Below are 22813 nucleotides of genomic sequence, written 5' to 3' on the forward strand. Positions count from 1 at the left end.
TATAATACTTACTGTATTAACATGGATTATTGCCTGTATTTTAGCTGAAGAGTGCATATACAAATAAATACACTCAGAATCCATTTTTTGTATTCAGCAAGCCTGTATTCATGTGGATTCATGTGAATTCACGTGTATTATACTATAATACAGGTAACTCATTAATGTGAATTTATCTGTATTATTGGGTTTTCATGCAGTGCTACATGCCACAAGTTCAAGTCCATTGCCTCATAGTGCACCTATTTATAGAAGGGTCGCAACGAATTTCTCTGCCTTTTATTCAACATTAACATTGATATTTTTCCATATCATTCAGTATTATGTATAGTTAATTGCACGAGTAGGTGTGCTGTTACAGTTGTAATCACCACACTTATGGTCAGGAACTTGTAAACATCACGAGGCCGAAGGCCGAGTGATGTTTACAAGTTCCTGACCATAAGTGTGGTGATTACAACTGTAACAGCTCACCTACGAGGTGCGATTAACGACTTATACCACGATAAACAGGCCAATCTTCTCTAAAATTTGAAAATTACTGTCAATAAATCGTCTACTTTTGATTTGAATACCCACAATGGAATGGAGTGACCCATTGTACGTCGAAAGGTTCACAGAGGTCATTATGCACCTGGCATGCGAGTTTGGAGAATGACCTATCCCAGACAAGTAGGACAAGGGCTCTGGTCAACTGCAAATCTGCATTTGAATAAGGGCTACAGAGTGGTATAATGCACCTGTGTAGAAGGAAACTGTTAGTCTGATTGGTTAATAAATGGCTTGCCTTACTCTATCTTGTTGGCTATTGGCTAGCGAGAAGGAATTCAATCTGTAGATGCATGTGATTGCGTCGTGGATGCATCAGGCTTTCAATACCATTTTCGTGTTTTCGACTGGTCAAGATGGATCTTGCACTTGTCTGATCTGATGACCAAGAGACTTCCTAGAGTTCCATGGACGGCCATGTAAAAACAACCAAAGTGGATTTTACACGGGCAAACTGCCCTATAAGAGCAGCCGCTACTACGGAGCGCATAAAATCCACGATGTGTACTTCAACTTATAAAAAGTACTTGGCGATGATAACACCGACGGGATTGTACTATCGATGACCCTTGCCAAGGGATAATCAAGTTTTCCTGCCAGAAAATATACGTCTTTACACAAAGCAATGTGCAAGATGCTTGGCCAGACTGCCAGCACACTGGATATTCTGGCAAGGTAATTTATTCTTTTACTAAAATATTTATACACAAAACGAATTCTGTAAAGTTATAAAATTAAATTCATTGACCAAAACAATTTGTTGTGTGTGCGGCAGTATCACAGAATTTCTTTCGACTATTCCACAAACGTTACAAAAAGGCTGTACTTATTTCCATGCTATTTGTGACATATGTTTTGTGTTTGATAATTTCAGGTGAATGCGGCAACATCTCTGTACCATCAGGGATTCGATGAGCAGCTTATCAAAGAACAAACAGGTCACAGATCAGATGACGGTTTACGCGCCTCAAATGTATGTCTACTGTACAACAAAAGCATGTGTCGAATATATTACTACCACCTCCATCTAGTGTTAAATCAGAGGAATCTGTAAGTAAACCAGTTTCTCAAGTTACGACAAAACAATGTAACAAAACAGACAAGATTGGTCCAACCCAAGAAGACGCCGAATCTAAAGATGGACAGTCTTCATCAACAAATCATGTTGCTTACATTGAGCATGGTCCAAAGAAAGTTAAAATTGAATTATAAAATGTGATGCTATAACATATCAGTTGAACAAATTGTCTTCATTTTGTTATTGAATGTGTGTGAATGCTTTAGACATCTCGACTTGACCTATTGTTCTCTTGCAAATTAGTAATCAGTCATACTTTTTTCATATTTAAATAAGTAATCACTACACTTTTATTGATATGATAATGATTTTCTTTCATTAAAGTGTGGTGATTACTTATTTACATATGAATAAAAGTATGACTGATTACTTATTTTGCATAAGAACAATAGGTGTCAGTCGTGTTTTCAGGGATAAATGGATGGCAAGAACAATAGGTCACATGACCTGAGTGGTATTCAGAGAAACTTCCATCGTTGAATTCGCATTCTTGGGGAGGACAAATGATAAAGAGAAAGCGATACCTACTACGAGTTTTTCATCTCAAGTTCATTTTTTCTCGCTGTTCATGAACCAAACTTGTAATTATCACATCGTTCGTGTAGCATATGGAGCGACAGGTGGCTCAAGAGAAAAACAACAGCATGGTTTGGCTCAAATTTTCATCCTTAAATAGTTTCCTTTTCAAACAAAGAATAGAAATCGGCGCAGCTTTGGTTCCAGAGAAACATGAAGTGGATGTCGTCTACAAAGCAACCATCATTGTGTTTTCTATGAGGGGAAAACAATTTTGATTTTCAGAAAACCTGTTTTTTTTTGTTTTGTTTTTTAATTAACCCCAAAGAGCTACACAAACCATCGGATGAGTTGCAGACGAAACATTTATTTTAAAGTTGAATGTTCAGTGAATAAACATAAATTTACTACACAATCTTGGAGATAATCGTGTAACAGAGAAAGAAAACCAAATAACTGAGTATAATTTCAATCTCAGTGAAAATAAGACTGATCACAATACTATACACTGTTTTATCCTGACTGGTGGAGATGTATCTACTAGATTTATCACTTTAATATGCAAATTAATAAATTACACCTAAACTCATTTTCGTTTACAGACTTTTTATATGCTTTCCTTACTGCAGTAACAATTCTGTGGACTTAAAATCCATTAAATAAAAGTGATATCAAATTCATCCTGATAGCTAATTTCGAGATTTATCAACGGCAACTGAGGTTATTTTTTTGACATTGACAAGACACATGTGGTATTCTCATCGCGAAAATAATTTTAAAGTATAGATCCGTGTCAGAAATTGTAAACTGGTGTATAATGCAAATATCCACTAGGACTCACTGGTGAAGCCTTCTATTTGACATAAGTAAAATGTAATTGAGACTAAAAACATTACAGGACTGACCTGAAGTAAAACAACAACCTTGAACCTCTTTATAATGTACGTGAGCATATGATCTATATTCTCAACACACTGACGTAAGACTTTCCCTCTCATTATTAATGTACAAAATAAGTTCAATTTAACGTTTTCTCTGAGTAACTAAACAAAATTAAATGAACTGTAAGTATATATATATATATATAATATATATATATATATATATATATATATATATATATATATTATATATATATAATATATCTCGAAGTATAGAGATGTTCTCGTGGGAAATTGCAGTGCTCAATGCTAAGCAGAGCGTTACAAAGTTAGTGCTTGAGTTACACTTGAATCGTCTAGTCCCAAATCATCGGGATGTTTCTCTACTCCGTAGTTGTAATCTTCTCTTCATAAGCACCCTTGATGTCGATGTAAACCTACGAAAAACAAATAACAAACAAATTCAGGAACAAAATAAACACACAAATATTTGAATGATAACCGGTTACACAGTTCATACTTATCCCTTCTTTTGGGCGAGTGTGTTACAGTAAGAAGTATTAAGTCAGCATGTCGAGAGTTAACAGTTACCTCTTTGTCCAGTTCCATTTCTTCCAGTTCGCTAGCAATCTCCTTGAACTTCGGCCTCCGTTTCGGTTTTTCGGACCAACATTTCATCACAAGGAGGTATCTAGAGAAGATTAGTTAACAGGCAGATGTTCATAAGAGGACGTACAAACCAATCGCGTGAAGTATAAGCACGCCACAGAACGGATTGAATTATGTTACCAGCACCACATGCAGAAAAATGAAGAAATATATTGGTTGAGATTTCGTCCTCATTCTTTGGTCATTCTACATAGGACCACCGACATTTGCTAAAGAACTACGCAGGAATACATGTATATTTCTTTTAGAAAGTAGTGTTATTCAAACTCACAGGTCCCCATCGCAGTACGCGGGCTTGTTCATCCTACCCCCTTGCTTCAGATATGCTTTTACCTCATTATCAGACATTCTTGGGTATGGCGTATGTCCTGCAGTGCGTGTTAACAGAAAATAAGTACAAACAAACACAATTTTAGCATACAGCACTAGACTTGGCATGTGACATAAAAGCGTTTGTTTAAACTTAAAACGAGTTTAAAGGTATACTATCACCTGTTCCAATTTTGCCACAGTTACCATGATAAGAGAAAATCTAACCAATCACAGATTTTAAGCGGGTGGCCACTTTTTAAAAACAGCACCCGCATTTTGAATACGAAGAAACACCTCCTTGACCATATATGGGCATATTTAGATTACAGGTGACTGTATACATTTTAACAAAGACATGCTGAACGCTTATGGTCAATATCATGTCCGACAATAAATGATCGATGTATTGAAAGCCAACTAAACGTAATACGTAAAGGTGTTGCAAATGTATTATTGAAACAGGAACATTATTGTTGAGACCTACCTATTGTGACTATCTCCCACATAACGATGCCAAATGACCAAACATCACTCTTTGTTGAAAATTCAGACGCCTGGATTGCTTCTGGTGCCATCCACGTATACGTTGGGAACCCTATGATGAAAACACAGAAACACGGTTTACTTACAGAACTGCTCAAATATGTAAGCAATATCAGAAGCTTAAAACATTGAATCATATATATATATATATATATATATATATATATATATATATATATATATATATATATATATATATATATATATATATATATATATATTATATTCTGTCTGATGATTGCAGGATGCATAAAACTTGAGTAACATACATTATTACAACATACATACCTACCTACCTACATACATACATACATACATACATACATACATACATACACACATACATACATACACCATACCCAAACATACACACATACATACATACACACACACACACATACATACATACATACATACATACATACATACATACATACAACATACATACATACATACATACATACATACATACATACATACATACATACATACATACATACATACATACATACATACATACATACATACATACATACATACATACATACATACATACATACATACATACATACATACATACATACATACATACATACATACATACATACATACATACATACATACACACATACATACATACATACATACATACATACATACATACATACATACATACATACATACATCATGCATGACATGCATGCATGCATGCATGCATGCATGCATGCATGCAGAATGCATGCATGCATGCATCATACATACATACATACATACATACATACATACATACATACATACATACATACATACATACATACATACATACATACATACATACATACATACATACATACATGCATGCATGCATGCATGCATACATACATACATACATACATACATACATACATACATACATACATACATACATACATACATACATACATACATACATACATACATACATACATACATACATACATACATACATACATACATACATACATACATACATACATATATGTGCAGATTTTTTGTCACTCACCTCTATGACATATTATGACTACAAACATACATACATACATACATACATACATACATACATACATACATACATACATACATACATACATACATACATACATACATACATACATACATACATGCATGCATGCATGCATGCATGCATGCATGCATACATACATACATACATACATACATACATACATACATACATACATACATACATACATACATACATACATATATTTGCAGATTTTTTGTCATCACCTACTTGACATTATATGACATACATACATACATACATACATACATACATACATACATACATACATACATACATACATACATACATACATACATACATACATACATACATACATACATACATACATACATACATACATACATACATACATACATACATACATACATACATACATACATACATACATACATACATACATACATACAATATTGTGCAGATTTTTTTGTCACTCACCTACTATGACATATATGACATACAAACATACATACATACATACATACATACATACATACATACATACATACATACATACATACATACATACATACATACATACATACATACATACATCATGCATGCATGCATGCATGCATGCATGCATGCATGCATACATACATACATACATACATACATACATACATACATACATACATACATACATACATACATACATATATGTCAGATTTCATGACATCACACCTCTATGACATTATTATGACTACATACATACATACATACATACATACATACATACATACATACATACATACATACATACATACATACATACATACATACATACATACATACATACATACATACATACATACATACATACATACATACATACATACATACATACATACATACATACATACATACATACATACATACATACATACATACATACATACATACATACATACATACATACATACATACATACATACATTGTGCAGATTTTTTTGTCACTCACCTCTTTGACATTATTATGACTTCGTAAATCTCGTCCAAAGTTTGTCACTTTACAAATTCTTCCGCCATTTAACATAACATTCCTAGCTGCGAGATCTCCGTGAACGCACTGTGTAGAACAGATAGTCATATTTTAGCACAGTAGTATATGTGCAGGTAAAATCGACCACGTTCAATCTAGTAGAAGGATTTAAATCACATTGCAGATGAATATTCACCGGGATCAAGATTTCTTTGCAGCGGCCTGTTGATAACGTCACTCTCATTATTTTTTTATCTTTAGTTCTCTCTCTCTCTCTCTCTCTCTCTCTCTCTCTCTCTCTCTCTCTCTCTCTCTCTCTCTCTCTCTCTCTCTCTCTCTCTCATCTGTATTATTCAGTGAATACTTTCAGCTGGTTAATTTTGCTTTTTATGGCAGGAATATTTAAGTATCCATAAGCTTTAATTGTCCTGTAATATGCTTGCCTCTGCACATTTTGAATGTCCAAATCACGGCATAACCGCCACGGTAGATTTGTTCGCATCTTTTCTTTCATATTGCTTTTCGAAAACATTTGTGACGATATTGTTCAAAGCGCTTAACAGAACACACGGGTAGGCGGTAGTTATATCCAACGTCAAATAGGATCTAATATTTACATAGAGATGGCTTACCTTCTTTCGATGACAGGTACTCCATTCCACTTGCGACTTGTCCAGCAAAGATGATAAGATCACCGCTAGTCAGGATGGGGGACGTTTCTCCAGCTTCCAGGTATTCGGTCGCAATACAGTTACGAGATTTTCTCAAATAATCCTGCAAGTTGCCAAGTTCCATGTACTCAAAAAGCATGTAAATTTCATCTACAGTAAAAGTACAAACAAAAGAAAACGAAATGCTGAAAAACAGTCGACGACAGAAGTAAATTGTTAAAGACTAATGCTCAGAGAATTATGAAAAATCAGCATATTTCGTCTGCCTATGGCTATGCTTAGATAATGGACGCCTCAGACGTTTATGGATTTACATCGAATGCCTAAAAATGACGCACTGATGTTCAATAAAGTTGTAATGTATGAGAAGAGAGAGAGAGAGAGAGAGAGAGAGAGAGAGAGAGAGAGAGAGAGAGAGAGAGAGAGAGAGAGAGAGAGGTGGGGGTGAGGGTGCCAGTGGGATGTCTTTGTGACGTTGGAAGCCACACTAACCTGTTTTGGTACAACATCCAACCAATGACAAGATGTGTTTGTGTCGACCAATATGTTTGAGTAATTCAAATTCATCAAGCAGACTTTTTTTGTCTTCTCCGGTAGCGTTATCTAGCCAACGAATTAGAGAAACAAAAGTTATAAAGTTATTAACGTGAAGTTGAAGTTATTTTATGTTAGAATATGATTTCACGGTGTATATGATATGAGATATGCTGGGATCACCTGATATATGAAAATGTAAATCTCTCTCTCTCTCTCTCTCTCTCTCTCTCTCTCTCTCTCTCTCTCTCTCTCTCTCTCTCTCTCTCTCTCTCTCTCAATAGATCGATCAATCGATCAATCAATAAAAATCAAAACCATTATTTGATAATATTTATATTCCTTGAAATTTCCATTAATACTTACATGGTGTCGTAAAGAGGTTTATGCGTTACATTTTTTTAACATTTGGTACACATTACCTTTGAGAGTCTTCAAGGCTACTATTGTCGGACCCTCCTTGCCTGCTAGTTTCCATGCTTCGGCTCTGGCAACTTTTCCAAATGTACCTTCGCCGATGATACTCTTGTGATGGACGTTTTCTTTCGGAAACTCGAGGAGCACTTCGATGGGCATCTCGTACTCGAAATCGCCGTAGGAATTCGGACGCTCCGGGACGGGGTTAGGTTCAATGCTTGAGTAGGCGTTAGGCTGTTGAATTCAAGACAATCATATTGTTGGCCAACTATCGAGTTCTTTGCCTCGCACTTTGAATGCAAATTACCGTCAAACAAGTGCCACAGTTGTCAGGTTTCGAGACGATTTTGCTGTCTGCATCATTTGATCAATAGGGATATTTAGATAATGATAGTAATGAACCTTGAACCAATCATGGAAAGTTTACAACTCGCTTCAATTAGTTATTATTATTATTATTATTATTATTATTATTATTATTATTATTATTATTATTTATATTATTATTATTATTATTATTATTATTATTTCTATACTCTATTTAAAGAGGGTAATCTGATTACAGTAGAACAATATTGTAATTTACATCAGAGCCCTCCGATATGATATTACTAAATGATATTAGTAAAACAAAGATTACATGCTATTAGTATTGAGATTCTACATTTTCAACCTTTTTGTCGTAGGGTGGACGCCATTGACGAGAAATCATTCGAAATATTCTTGTAATAACAGATTTGAAAGTTAATGGTAACAATGACGAACCTCTTGCACTTGCTCGAACTCTATTTCTTGATAGGCGTTTCCGTCTCCTTCAAACTGTTAAATAATTATGACAAGTAAAACCAGTTTTACATCAAGGTCAGGGATATAGCAACGTCGAAGTTAAATATTTGATTTTGCGTGAGTTTCTACAGGGAATCGATAGGGGAGGAGTTACTATTTATGTCATATATCTTTGGTGACGAACATATAACTGATATGGGCCTTTTTTCAAACCAGTACTCGATAGCGTACGCTTATTTTGGAACATTTTCGTAACTTCACACGTTAAACATAATAAGATACGTAAAAACATCAACCTTCTCTAAAGTTCAGCGCACGAATTATCCACACTGAAGGAATAAAGAATAAAGTTTGTGATTTTTAGGGTGGGGTGAGGGGGCTGCTGTTTCATACTCGCCACCATATCGGTTGTTGTATTGTCACTCAGCGAAAAGTAAGGGAACGGTTAAGGCCATACGATTTACAATCGCTTCCAGTGTATAAACCGTGCGACCAAATTGTCGCTTTCATCACATATAAAATAATCACATTGTGCAGATTAAATTTCAAGGGAAGAAGCTATAGCTATAAAACATAACTTACCTTATTTCCACTGTCAGATTTCTCTCTCTTCACAGTTTTTGTTCTTCTTCTCCTCCTTTTGAGGACAATGCCAAGGGCAACAACAGAAACAACCACAAAAACAATGCCACATGGTAAAGCTATAGCTACAGGTGATCCACCGGATGAACTTGAAGATGGTGTACTAGGAAAAATCATAAATAGTGCAACCATTACTTTTGGAAAACATCCATGAGAAGATGATCCGTTCGCAATTTCACCCTAACAAACAGTATATTAGAAGAAGCTAAAGAAGACAGAGAGCAGGGAACTGAAATTGCTTGAAAACGGTTACAATCTATGATGAAATACAATTATTTTGATCGTACAGTAAGATTAAAGCATTTTAGATTTTCTGCCACCAAAAACATTTTTTCCTCATATGTTGAAAGATTGAAATGTGTATATTTACTAAGTTGACTATGCATCATTTATATAAATACCGTATAAATGTTTTTCCTGACTAATGAGAAGTTGCCGTGACGAATTGAGCTTGCACTTTGACATCAATAATATAATAAAATTAAAAATATAATACCTTAATTTTTATTCTCATATTTCAGTAATTATATCATGAAAATAAAATATAATTAAATAGTACATGGCACGAAGTTAGGCAAAGACTATTCACTTACCTTGCGTTGCATGCTCTGAGTCGTTTACGTTAAGTTTGATTTCATGTTCATCAACTCCGACATAATTCTCAGCAGTGCACACATACAACCCTTCGTCACTGTCATTAACTACGGAGATGTGCAATATACTGTCATCACCCCCTGCCTCAAGTTCTATACCGTTCTTTGTCCACGTGATTGTCAGCACTTGGGTAGGCGTCCGCGCTGCAGTGAAGACTCACAGGTGACCCTGAGGTGACAGTGACCTCCTCATTTTCCGGTTTGTTATAGCTGGTCTATCTGCAGATATTGATTGAGGAAAAAATTGGCTTCTTTACATGTTTTCCACGATTGTTTGTCGAAACCATATAGTATAACCATGGTATAACAATATGCAATAGGTAAATGTGTTTTGGCGCTGATTTCAGTGGGAAAGTGGCCGTTAATTTGCATTTTGATGTAACCACATGTGTGCCACTACTATTGTACTAATTCTTAGATTCTATTTTAACGGTATAACCCTCAATGTTTTATGCTTCAAACTCTGCAGATTAGCTTTAGCGCTCTCAATTCTAAAAAATGGGAGTGTATGCTTTGTTTACATTGAAAAGATTTGTGTAATCCTAATTGCCAATTATTATTACAAATCTTTATTTACGTATTACTCTCAATAATTCTATAGTTCTTTTCACAACACACCTCTTTTCATAGAGGTCGAGAGAGAGAGATTAACATGTATTTTGATAAGTACTAACAAAAAGGCATATAACAAGAAAATATAAAATTAAACGCATTAAATATACGAAGAACACAGACAAAGAAAAAACCTGTAAAACAAAAAAAAATAAGACCTGCATGACTATTGGTTACAGGAGATATATTTTTTCAGAAGAGGCATGTACAGTCTAAGAAGCATTTCTGTTATTTATTGCAAATACAAAGACTCTTGGTCGCTATCTTACTTACAATGTACATGGAGTTCAGTGTTTTTACTTCTTGCCGATTCGATTGTGCCGTCTGCAAAACTCGTGTTGGCTACACAATAGTAACTACCATCGTTCCAGCGTTGTACGACCCCGAGGTCAAAGGTGTGATTTTTGACCCATCGATTTTCAATCGTCTGAACCTCATTGACAGTTTCATTGATGTGATACAATGTAATCGAATACGGATCAGGTACCCCGTTGATCACTGTACATGCAATGCTACTTTGGGCGCCTTCTACAACAGCGCTTTCCGGGCCCTGGACGTTGACGACTGAAATGTCTATAGTTGAATGAAATACACATGGGTGAATGTTGAAAAAGATATGAATTAATGGTATACTCTCTTACAGCCTATTGCTTGCTACGCACGATGGCTGATGTAATCTTGCAAAGCATGAGCTAGAGTAACCATTGAGGGTAAGTGGCAGCCCGTTGAGCAAAACACCACTCGCCATAGACTGTACCCATCGAAGGGCTGTGAATGAGTCGAGATATTATGGAAGAGACAGACAGACAGAGACAACAGACAGGCAGACAGACAGACACTCACTGGCAGGCAGTGTTAGGGGAGAAATAGACAGAGAAAGACATATTTACCAGGAGAGAGAGAGAGAGAGAGAGAGAGAGAGAGAGAGAGAGAGAGAGAGAGAGAGAGAGAGAGAAACGCACAATCTGAGAGTAGGGAGAGTTATCTTAGAGTGTCAGAGTAACATACAAAGGGACACACAGTGACAAACAGCAGTCCTGGACAAAACTGCAGAGAGATAGAGTGATAGCAGGACAGGGACACTGTTGAAACTTTGGTGTGGATCGTTGTTCGGCTTTCTGATTATAATCAAAATACCTTAATCGTATAGTGATTGAAAATGTGTATGACTGTTCAAAATTTAGTATGTCTTGATTAACACTTGCAATAGACTTGAGTCACAATATGCAGGCTGAAACAGGTAATATAGGGCTCAGCCCTTGGTGTCGCGCCAGGGTTAAGATTGGCAATGTTATTTGTATTGATTCATGATAAACTGTAATTGTTACTTCATAAACGTTTATATGCCAACTATGCCCAGTTTCCCTCTGATGAAAGCAGTTCACGTACACACGACGTCAAACCCTGCACAGGCTGCAGCAGGGCAGGTATAGATTTTCTGTAGCGTGTAAACATTTTGGACAAAATTGGGAATTTTTACAATGATAACAGCCTATTGCGATAAACAAGGGACGTATTACGCAATCATTATCATTGCAATGGTAACCGCACTGCCCACCTTCCACTTGCAAGCTGAAACTATAGCGTTCCGTCTAAAAACTTGCAATTTTTGAATCTAATTATTGACACAGGGGGCGCTCTTCTATAATTCAATCCCAGCATTCTTTGCGTATGCCCCCGTTCATGTGCACGACAGTTTTCTCCGTTTATCTATATCAACGATACTTTGTATCAGCGACAAGGTGTATAATAACATTTACTGGCTAATAAAAGAGGTATATTTTATAAAAGGCATGTTATATCATAGTAATTTGTTTCGTATTTGTTTATTTACGAGTACTCAAAAAAAAAACATGGCGGCGCCCCAGCTGAGAAAGAAGGGTACACTTCCGGTTACTCGCATAGTATTATGAATAAGCGCATGCGTAGTCAGTAAGCCGCTGGCGCGACTATTAACAATACAATTCCTGTTGGAATAGATGCCTATCAAGATGCAAGTGTGTCTTCACAGTATTATGCTAATGACCGCATAACGACATAAATGTGATAATACTGATGTCAAAAGCTACGGAGACTTTCTTGCTTCGTTCTTGTTACTTGATTCTCAACGAAGTGTTAAAAATGAAATCACAGCTACAAAATTAACTCCAATACTCACACTCTATAATCAATTCTGTTATGTTGAATCCAGTCCCTGTTCACCGTCATAGAATGTGTTCACTGCCGTGCAATTGTACACTCCGGCATCACTACGATTAGCCCGGTAAATGGTGTGAATTAATTCAGACGATACCACGTGTCCATCGAAAGTCCACTTGTGGTCCTCCGAGAAAGGATTCGAATCGACAGTACACGCTAGCGTAACAGAGGCTTGCTCCTTGACTCGTATTTGCGATTGTTGTAAATTTATTTCGGGTTTGTCTGTAATACATCAATAAAAGTAGTGAGTCTTGAACCTTCATTTTATAGTTTTATGGGAAAATTTTCAATATTTCCCCATATCTTTATATAAGATAAATTAAGTTCAATTACGGGTAACTGATGTGTAACAGAATACACAGTTTGTCTTGACCCCATCTTATGGGTTCTTTGCCTATGCTAAATTTCCAAGGTTGAATACATCAATGTCTAGGTGAGCATTTTATGCCAGTTAAGTCTTTTCGTTCCCGTTTCACTATTAATAAAGTGACTTAATCGATCGAACTTACATTGTACATCGAGGATAGTTGTGTTCTTTCCATAGCCTCGATCGCCATCATAGAATGTGTTGGCCCCTATACATGTGTAATTCCCCGAGTCGAGGCGACTTACTCGGTCTAGAAAGAGATGGGCACCGGGTACCATTTTCCCGTCTTTTAAGAGCCACCAAATATCCACGTCTAATGGGTTCGCGTGTCTGACGTTGCATGACACAGATACATTGTCTTCTTCCTTGCAGACATGCTCTGCCGGCACGTAAAGTGTAGGTGGGTCTGGTGAGGGAAACAATAACAGCTTAAGGGGGAGCTGCATGTTGCCAAAACAGTTTTTTTTTTCAATAAAGCAATAGTTATCATCAAAGATGACAAGGAAACCCCCTCATACTATATATTTTCAACAAGCAGAGACTCTAAAGTCTAGTATGGTAGCAATAGTTCACTCGAAGGATGAAATGGGTGTATTAATGATAAAAATTAATTTAAGTCAAAAATTTGCTTTGTTTTCTGAAATGTAATATTTCACTTCAAAGGAGAGTATATGAAGAAAAAAACGACTTTTTAAATTTGCATTATCTATCCTCATTCTAAAATGGAAAGGATTCAAAGACTGACACTCAAAAAGTGGTAAAAATCATGATTAGCAAAACTAAAATGCCTCTTACTTAAAATATAAGAACTTTATTGACAAACCATAGCGTGATTTTATTATGTAGCATTTGAGAGACATAAATTCAAAATTTCAGAAAATTTGACCCAGCCAGAGTGAAGTTAAATTTTTTGAAAATTTTTAAATTTGGAGGAAAGTGAAGCCAGGCAATCGGGTCATTTGCATAGCTTTGCATAAATTAACAATTCTGTATCAGGCAACTTACGTCTACCTAACAAGCTCAAACGTGAGTGTAATAAATATTTTAATCTTATTTAACTACTTAATCAAAATTGAATGAACATTTGCGAAAAGTGATTTTACGAGCAAAATACACTGCGTACGGTGCAGCGCCCCCTTAAATGTAATAAAACAAAGTTATTTAAAGTATTTAGAATAAAAGCATTTAACTTCAGCTTTCATACTAATGTGTATGCATTTATAGCAGACATGCTGCTGTTAGTTCCTCTTTCTAATAAGTAATATTACACACTTACGTCAATAAAAATGTCAAATACATTTGGAACTTACATTGCACGATTAGCTGAAATGACTTTGAGCTTGCTGCCGTGACACCATTCCAAAATCTGTTGGAAGCTTCACAAATATAAACACCGCTTTGTTGTCGCTGAACTTGTACACACATCAACATTTCACCGTTTGATAAGCAGTCTGTGTCATTCTTCCACGTAACGTTTGGTAATGGATTGGCATCGGCAGAACAGATTATAGTAAGTTCCTGTCCTCGATCACGACTATTGTTTCATTGAAATGGTCAATTTTCTGGCGAATCTATTGTAAAGAGACAAAATAATAATGGCTACAATTCGTTACAGGTTTTACACTGTAGATGACCACCCCCCGGAAAAAAATAATGATAATAAAATAAATTTGGCTCAAGTCACCCGAATTCATCAAAACGTCGTTCGATGCTTTGGTACAAAATTTCACAACCATTGACAACACCTAACAGTCAGCATATAACTATGATGCAAAATGGGGAGACACCAGACCCGAGACCTATGTAAGAAACGGAGATGATTTTTCGCAGTTAAATCGGAATGTTGCCAAGCATGATACGGAATGTCCGACTGTCCGATAATATGCGTTTCAGCAAGCGTTTGTATTTTCAAGTTTGAAACGAAGTGTATGACAGTGTTGAATATTTCACAAAGGAAGCATTTAATATAATCACACAGAGCAGGAACGCCGCGGTACTTACATTGTACATCCACAAAGATTGACGAATTTCCATACCCAATGTGTCCGTTAAATATGTATTATTGGCATGACACGTATATGTTCCGGCGTCTGATATCGTTGAGTTTGTAATGACCAGCGTTTGGCTATTGTTGACGATGTCATCATAGGGATCGGACCAAACGATATCAGCTTCAGGATTAGCATCAACAATGCAACTTGCGAGGTAAACATCGCCCTCTATCACTTTACCATAGCTACTGTCTTCTATTCGTACCAACGGTAAATCTGAAACGTTTCATCATTGGTTTGTTGTTATTGTTTGTTCCTAAAACGTAGTTTTCATGAATTTCAAATTGTCTTCCCTTTATTTAAAGGAGGAAAAATATGTATATATATATTGCATCCCTTACCATCGCTTCATCGTATTTTATTGTCTTGGAATAATCCTTCATCTGTCTCTGTCTGTCTGTGTAGGTCTCTGTCTCTACATCTGTTCTCTGTTACTCTGTCTCTCTCTCATTTTATCTGCTCTTTTCTTCTCTTTGTGGGTTTTTGTCTGCATTTTCAAAGACAACGAATGTTTCTGTCGAGTTTTTTTTTTTACTTACAGTTAACGATAACGTCATATGACACATTCCCTCGTCCGGTACTGTTATCATAATACTTATTTTCAGCCACACAAATGTACGTCCCATTGTCTTGTCTGGTGACATTGTCAATCAGCAATAATCCATCGCTTGCCCTCCGTCCATCAGGTCCTAACCAGTAAAAATCTTGCAAAACTTCAGGATTACCATACCCTGTAATTAGACAGAGGGCAAACACCTTGTCGCCTTCCAATACTGGTCTGATCGTCTTGTTTGTCACAGCTACTGTCGCTGGGTCTGTCAATATCAAAAAGTAAGGCGGTGATGAGAAGAGACACATAGGTGTACAACAGACAAGAAAGGATAATTTGAAAGTCCATAATTATAGTGACTTCTCCTGCTATACACCATGACTGTGTTCATTTCAATAAATTAATTTCGAACAGTGTGCGGCTTCAGCCGAAATTTTGCGCATCTGAATGTCTGGTGCCCCACCCAATGCCACCCACATCCATCTAGAAAGCATCGTACATGAGTTTCAGTAGAATATTTTATATTTTTCATTGAGGAATTTATCCCACTTTCAGTAACACGTTCTGCAGGCCCTATACTCAGGTATTGACATATTGCAGAAAATTTACCAAAGGAATGTTGCCCTCTATCTCTATAGACCGAGCACATGCACCAGCAAACAGGGAGTCAGAGAATGAGGGAGAGGGAATAGAGACAAACAAACGCACGGTCAGAGAGTACGGGAGAGTTATTTTAGAGCGTCAGAGAAACGTAAACAGGGACACACAGTGACAAATAGCAGTCCTAGACAAAACTGCAGAGAGATTAAGTGATAGTAGGGCAGGGACACAGTTGAAAGTTTGGTGTGGATTGTTACTTGGCACACACATTTTTTTTTACTTTTAGTTTTCTGATCATAATCGGAATACCTTAATCGTTAGTGGTTGAAAACATGATAAGGAAACCCCTAATACTATATATTTTCAAAAAGCAGAGACTGTAAGTTTAGTATGGTAGCAGTAGTTTACTCGAAGGATGAAGTAGGTGTATTAATGATAAAAAATAATTTAAGCAACAAATTTGACTTTATTTTTTGAAATGTAATATTTCACTCCAAAGGAAAGTATATGAAGAAAAAAAGACTTTTTTAATTGCATTATCTATCCTCATTCTAAAATGGCAAGGATTCAAAGACTAACACTCAAAAAAGTGGTAAAACTCATGATTAGCAAAATTAAAATGCCTCTTCTTAAAATATGTAAGAATTAAATATGTAAGAACTTTACTGCCAAACAATAGAGAGTCATTTTATTATGTTATTTAAAGAACATAATTTCAAAATTTCAGACAATTTGACCCAACCAGAGTGAAGTAAACTTCTTTGAAAATTTTGAAATTTGGAGGAAAGTGAAGCCAGGCAATCGGGGTGATTTACATAAATTTGCATAAATTAACATTTCAGTATCAGGCAAATTACAGCTACCTAACAAGCTAAAACGTGAATCCAATCAATATTTTAATCTTTAGTTACCAACTTAATTAAAATTGAATGAATATTTGCGAAACAGTGATTTTTGAGCAGAATACGCTGCGTACGGTGTAGCGCCCCCTTAAATGTAATAAAACAAAGTTATTTAAAGTATTCAGAATAAAAGCATTTAACTTCAGCTTTCATACTAATGTGTATGCATTTATAGCAGACATGCTGCTGTAAGTTCCTCTTTCTAATAAGTAATATTACACACTAACGTCATTAAAAATGTCAAATACATTGGAACTTACATTGCACGATTAGCTGAAATGACTTTGAGCTTGCTGCCGTGACACCATTCCAAAATCTGTTGGAAGCTTCACAAATATAAACACCGCTTTGTTGTCGCTGAACTTGTACACACGTCAACATTTCACCGTTTGATAAGCAGTCTGTGTCATTCTTCCACGTAACGTTTGGTAACGGATTGGCATCGGCCGAGCAGATTATAGTAAAGTTTCTGTCTTCAATCACGACTATTGTTTCATTGAAATGGTCAATTTCTGGTGAATCTATTTTAAAGAGATAAAATAATTATGGCTGCAATTCTTTCCAGGTTTCACATTTTGGGTGACAAAAAAATATAGAATTTGGCTTAAGTCACCCAAATTCGTCAAAACGTCGTTCGATGCTTTGGTACAAAATTTCACAACCATTGACAACACCTAACAGTCAGCATATAACTATGATGCAAACATGGGGAGACACGAGACCCGGAGAACCATGTCAGAAACGGAGATGATTTTTCGCAGTAAATCGGAACTGTTGCCAAGCAAGATACGGAATGTCCGACTTCTTCAACTTTTGTCGACTCAAATATGCGTTTCAGCAAGCGTTGGTATATTCAAGTTTGAAAGCATGTATATGACACTGTTGAATATTTCGCAAAGGAAGCACTTAATATAATCACACAGAGCACGAACGCCGTGGTACTTACATTGAACATCCACAAAAATTGACGAATTGCCATACCCAATTTGTCCGTTAAAATATGTATTATTGGCATGACACGTATACGTTCCGGCGTCTGATATCGCTGAGTTTGTAATGACCAGCGTTTGGCTAATGTTGACGATGTCATCATAGGGATCGGACCAAACAATATCAGCTTCAGGATTAGCATCAACAATGCAACTTGCGAGGTAAACATCGCCCTCTATCACTTTACCATAGCTACTGTCTTCTATTCGTACCAACGGTACATCTGAAATGTTTCATCATTGGTTTGTTGTTATTGTTTGTTCCTAAAACGTAGTTTTCATGAATTTCAAATTGTCTTCCCTTTATTTAAAGGAAGAAATTTATGTATATAGATATTGCATCCTTTACCATCGCTTCATCGTATTTTATTGCCTTGGAATAATCATTTATATGCCTCTGTCTGTCTATGTGTGTCTCTGTCTCTACATCTGTTCTCTGTTACTCTGTCTCTCTCATTTTATCTGCTCTTTTCTTCTCTCTGTGGGTTTTTGTCTGCATTTTCAACGACAAAGAATGTTTCTGTCGTGTTTTTTTTTACTCACAGTTAACGATAACGTCATATGACACATTCCCTCGTCCGGTACTGTTATCATAATACTTATTTTCAGCCACACAAATGTACGTCCCATTGTCTTGTCTGGTGACATTGTCAATCAACAATAATCCATCGCTTGCCCTCCGTCCATCAGGTCCTAACCAGTAAAAATCTTGCAAAACTTCAGGATTACCATACTCTGTAATTAGACAGAGGGCAAACACCTTGTCGCCTTCCAATACTGGTCTGATCGTCTTGTTTGTCACAGCTACTGTCGCTGGGTCTGCCAATATCAAAAAGTAAAGGCGGTGATGAGAAGAGACACATTGGTGTACAACAGACAAGAAAGGATAATTTGAAAGTCCATAATTATAGTGGCTTCTCCTGCTATATACCATGACTGTGTTCATTTCAATAAATTAATTTCGAACAGTGTGCGGCTTCAGCCGAAATTTTGCGCATCTGAATGTCTAGTGCCTCACCCAATGCCACCCACATTCATCTAGAAAGCATCGTACATGAGTTTCAGTAGAATATTTTTTATTTTTCATGAGGTATTTATCCCACTTTCAGTAACACGTTCTGTAGGCCCTATACTCAGATATTGACATATTGCAGAAGTTTACCAGAGGAATGTTGCCCTCTATCATTATATCATGAATATATACAATGGAAACCATAGAAAGAATCAACTTTAGAACTCGAAGGCTCGTTAAAAGATTAAATTCAGTATATTTTTCGATCGGATTTGAGCGAACACATCGCAGCACCAACCGCTTGGCCAAAGAAAATTATCGACAACTGGTCTGAATCATTCTTAACACATGTCACTAACTGTTACTAATACGAAGTCAACATGGTAAGAAAATATATAAGGCTGGCAATTTAAAGCGTACACCATCGTCTGCGACAATAAGCACCTATTAAAACCGGAACTCTTGATATACTTAGTACCATAACTTATACCTACACTGCACGTCAACGATTATGTCGTCTACGCATGTCGCTGGGGCCAAAGGTCTGACGGAATATCTCGGTTTTCGTACTGGCAGTTATACACCGCACCATTGTCGCCTTTTTGAAGTGTCGTTGAATATTCCAGTAACGAACTATTGCCACGCAAGATTTCTTTTCCGTTTTTAAACCAAACTAGGTCACCCAGTAGGTCACCATTGATATGGCAGCTAAATACCGACTCGTTTTCATCTGATACCACTGCAGGACCTGGACTGATCCCACAAATGGGTCCATTTTCTGTAATTAAAGAAATATAGCCATATACGCTTAGAGCATATTTACAAAGGGAAGACACAAAATATGAAGAAAAGATATAAAAATAATAGCAAGAAAAGACAAGCAAACCCAGAGACTCAAAACACTGTTTTTGTATAGAATACAAAATGCATACAACTTAATGATATTCTGTTCATTACCTACAAATTCAGTGACAAAAAAGTATGTTCATATTCATGATGAATTTTCTTTTTTTGTTAACGCAGTATGTGCTTTAAGTACGAAAGACAGACTTTTGTTCAAGCTCACCTCCTAGAGGGTTAGATTATTAAACAATGAATTCTAACAAATTGATAATCCATATTTCTGTCCCCATAGCCCATTCAACCTCTATTTCATGATGTAAAAAGCTTCCGCCAGAAATAAAGATATATTAAATAAATAATATTGACATTTCCTAAAGCTGCCTAATGTGATTTTTGTCCTTTTTCCCGTCTACCAATTTATCGTCAGTAGCTGATTAAATAAACATCATTAGTATGTTACAAACCGAGTACTTTAAGCTCTGCGTCTGCGCTGTGCTGAAGACCAGGCGGGCCGAGCAAAGTGCACGTGTAAGTGCCACCAAAATCTAAAGGTACGTTCGTCATGAGCAAATGATATTCTTGATATCCTCCAATCGATGCTTCGCCAATCAAGCTGTATCCCGGCCGAAGTATAGTGAAGTTGCTCGTTACTTTAACAGGGCGAGTATTTTCTTCAATTTTCCATGTTGGCGTCTCGCTTCCAAGATTTCGGAAACTGCAATTCAGCTGTGCGTCCCTGCCAACCACTGTGACTGTATCAATAGGGGTCTCTTCAAAACTTACTGCCTGTGCATCTAAATAAACCATATATATGATATATATATATATATATATATATATATATATATATATATATATATATATATATATATATATATATATATATATATATATATATAATATATATGTGTGTGTGTATGTGTGTGTGTGTGTGTGTGTGTGTGTGTGTGTGTGTATGTATGTATGTGTGTATATATACCTAAAACAGAGCGTATAAATAGTAACACAAATAATTGAAAAGAATTTTGACACTAAGCTCAAATTTATATGTTTTGGCATACCATTCTATTTGTAGGTGGTGTTAAAATGTGATAAAATATTTGTTTTGGTTGCGACATTTTGAAACCAACTCAGAGTGTTTGTTTAACAGCGTAGATTTGTCAGCATAGGTAATGTGTAACTTTTCTGATATACAAAGATTACATCACTTTCTGACGTTAGAATAACTTCATGCTTGGTAAATAATTGACCACGAGATGTCAAAGACCTTGGCCTTGTCTTGTAAAGACCAAATAAACTTTGACAGCTGCTTGCTATTCCTGTTTTTGTTGTTATATATTACAGAACGATTGCATGTATTATCGAAGCGAGTCTTGAAGCTGTTATCAGTGAGTTCGATGTAGTCTTTTCTTGCTGACTGCCGTTGATACCTTTGCCTTGTGAACGCATGTGATTAGCATGCCTTAAGGGCCATGTAGCCTTGTCTCGGGAACTGTAATCGGCTAATCCATTTTCACTTTGGTCTCCAACGATGACGGCCTCTAATTATGCGATTTGATTATACTTGCCATATTCTTCATACAGCTGTAACTAACTTTAATTGTGTTTCTTCTTTTCAATCGAAACACAAAGTGAGTTACGGCTGTATGAGGAATCAAATCGCATAATAAGAGGGTAATCACCGGAGATCAGTGTTAGGATCAACCAGGTGATTGTTATTGCAGGGTTAAGTCTGCATGCCCCAATACGCTTTAGTTAAAAAAGTGAAAAATAAAAGCAATATATAAGAAAAATAATAAAAGTCACAACTCATAAAATCAGGAAATGGTTAAAAATAGATCAAGATGTAAATCCCATGTGTAAAATGACTAAAAAAGGTAATTTTTTAACCCTACTTTAAAATTATCAAATGACTGAAGAGCACCAAGGTGTGACAGTAGATAATTTCACAAACCAGGCGCATAAGTTGAAAACACTCTATCTCCATAGTAAGCTGTGTGACCAAGGGTTGATGTAAGTTAACTTCCCCATTAGAGTGTGAGCTTAAGGTGTGACTGGTGCAACGTCGAATCTAGAGTTCACAATATAAGATGGTACATGACTACAGAGAACTTTGAAAGTAATACGAACAATTTTAAATTCGATGCGTTGTTAAACAGGGAACCAACGGAGGTAAAAACGAATGCGAGTTATGTCATTACTTTTCTTGTTCTTGATAGAAAGAGCTGTCGAATTTTGAAGTGTTTGCAGTATGCGTATTTCAAATACGCCATGATCGTGCTCTTTGCTATCGAATACCAATGAAACAGTTCATAGGATTCTACACACCTAATTTCGTATTGTCGATATAACTTCACAGACTGTTAGGATAATG

General features: G+C 36.2%; 3 protein-coding genes and 1 long non-coding RNA gene across 4 annotated transcripts in view; 1 reads left to right on the forward strand and 3 right to left on the reverse strand.

The window, feature by feature from the left end:
* LOC139128647 (cell adhesion molecule CEACAM1-like) overlaps positions 1-15699 on the reverse strand; it is a 285077-nt gene extending 269378 nt beyond the window's left edge. The window contains exon 1 of the mRNA XM_070694387.1: positions 15494-15699. The gene's annotated coding sequence lies outside the window, so the exon portion shown is untranslated. The remainder of the gene's footprint in view (positions 1-15493) is intronic.
* Positions 1186-1793, forward strand: LOC139128654 (uncharacterized). The gene is made up of 2 exons (XR_011551366.1): positions 1186-1224; positions 1424-1793. It is a non-coding gene; the product is annotated as an uncharacterized lncRNA (long non-coding RNA).
* LOC139128662 (tyrosine kinase receptor Cad96Ca-like) lies at positions 3961-9793 on the reverse strand. The gene is made up of 7 exons (XM_070694397.1): positions 9602-9793; positions 8999-9052; positions 8239-8467; positions 7775-7885; positions 7244-7432; positions 4490-4600; positions 3961-4061 (listed from the first exon to the last, which is right to left on the reverse strand). The coding sequence occupies exons 1-7, from the start codon at positions 9791-9793 to the stop codon at positions 3961-3963; spliced, it is 987 nt and encodes a 328-aa protein (XP_070550498.1).
* Positions 15700-16074: 375 nt separating the features above from the next.
* LOC139128663 (limbic system-associated membrane protein-like) lies at positions 16075-20188 on the reverse strand. The gene is made up of 5 exons (XM_070694398.1): positions 20119-20188; positions 19128-19403; positions 18542-18808; positions 17856-18116; positions 16075-16358 (listed from the first exon to the last, which is right to left on the reverse strand). Exons 1-5 carry the CDS (start codon positions 20186-20188, stop codon positions 16075-16077), a joined length of 1158 nt encoding a protein of 385 aa, XP_070550499.1.
* Positions 20189-22813: the final 2625 nt, after the last annotated feature.

The sequence above is a fragment of the Ptychodera flava genome, unplaced genomic scaffold (assembly GCF_041260155.1).
Source record: "Ptychodera flava strain L36383 unplaced genomic scaffold, AS_Pfla_20210202 Scaffold_63__1_contigs__length_709137_pilon, whole genome shotgun sequence".
Taxonomy (NCBI): domain Eukaryota; kingdom Metazoa; phylum Hemichordata; class Enteropneusta; family Ptychoderidae; genus Ptychodera; species Ptychodera flava.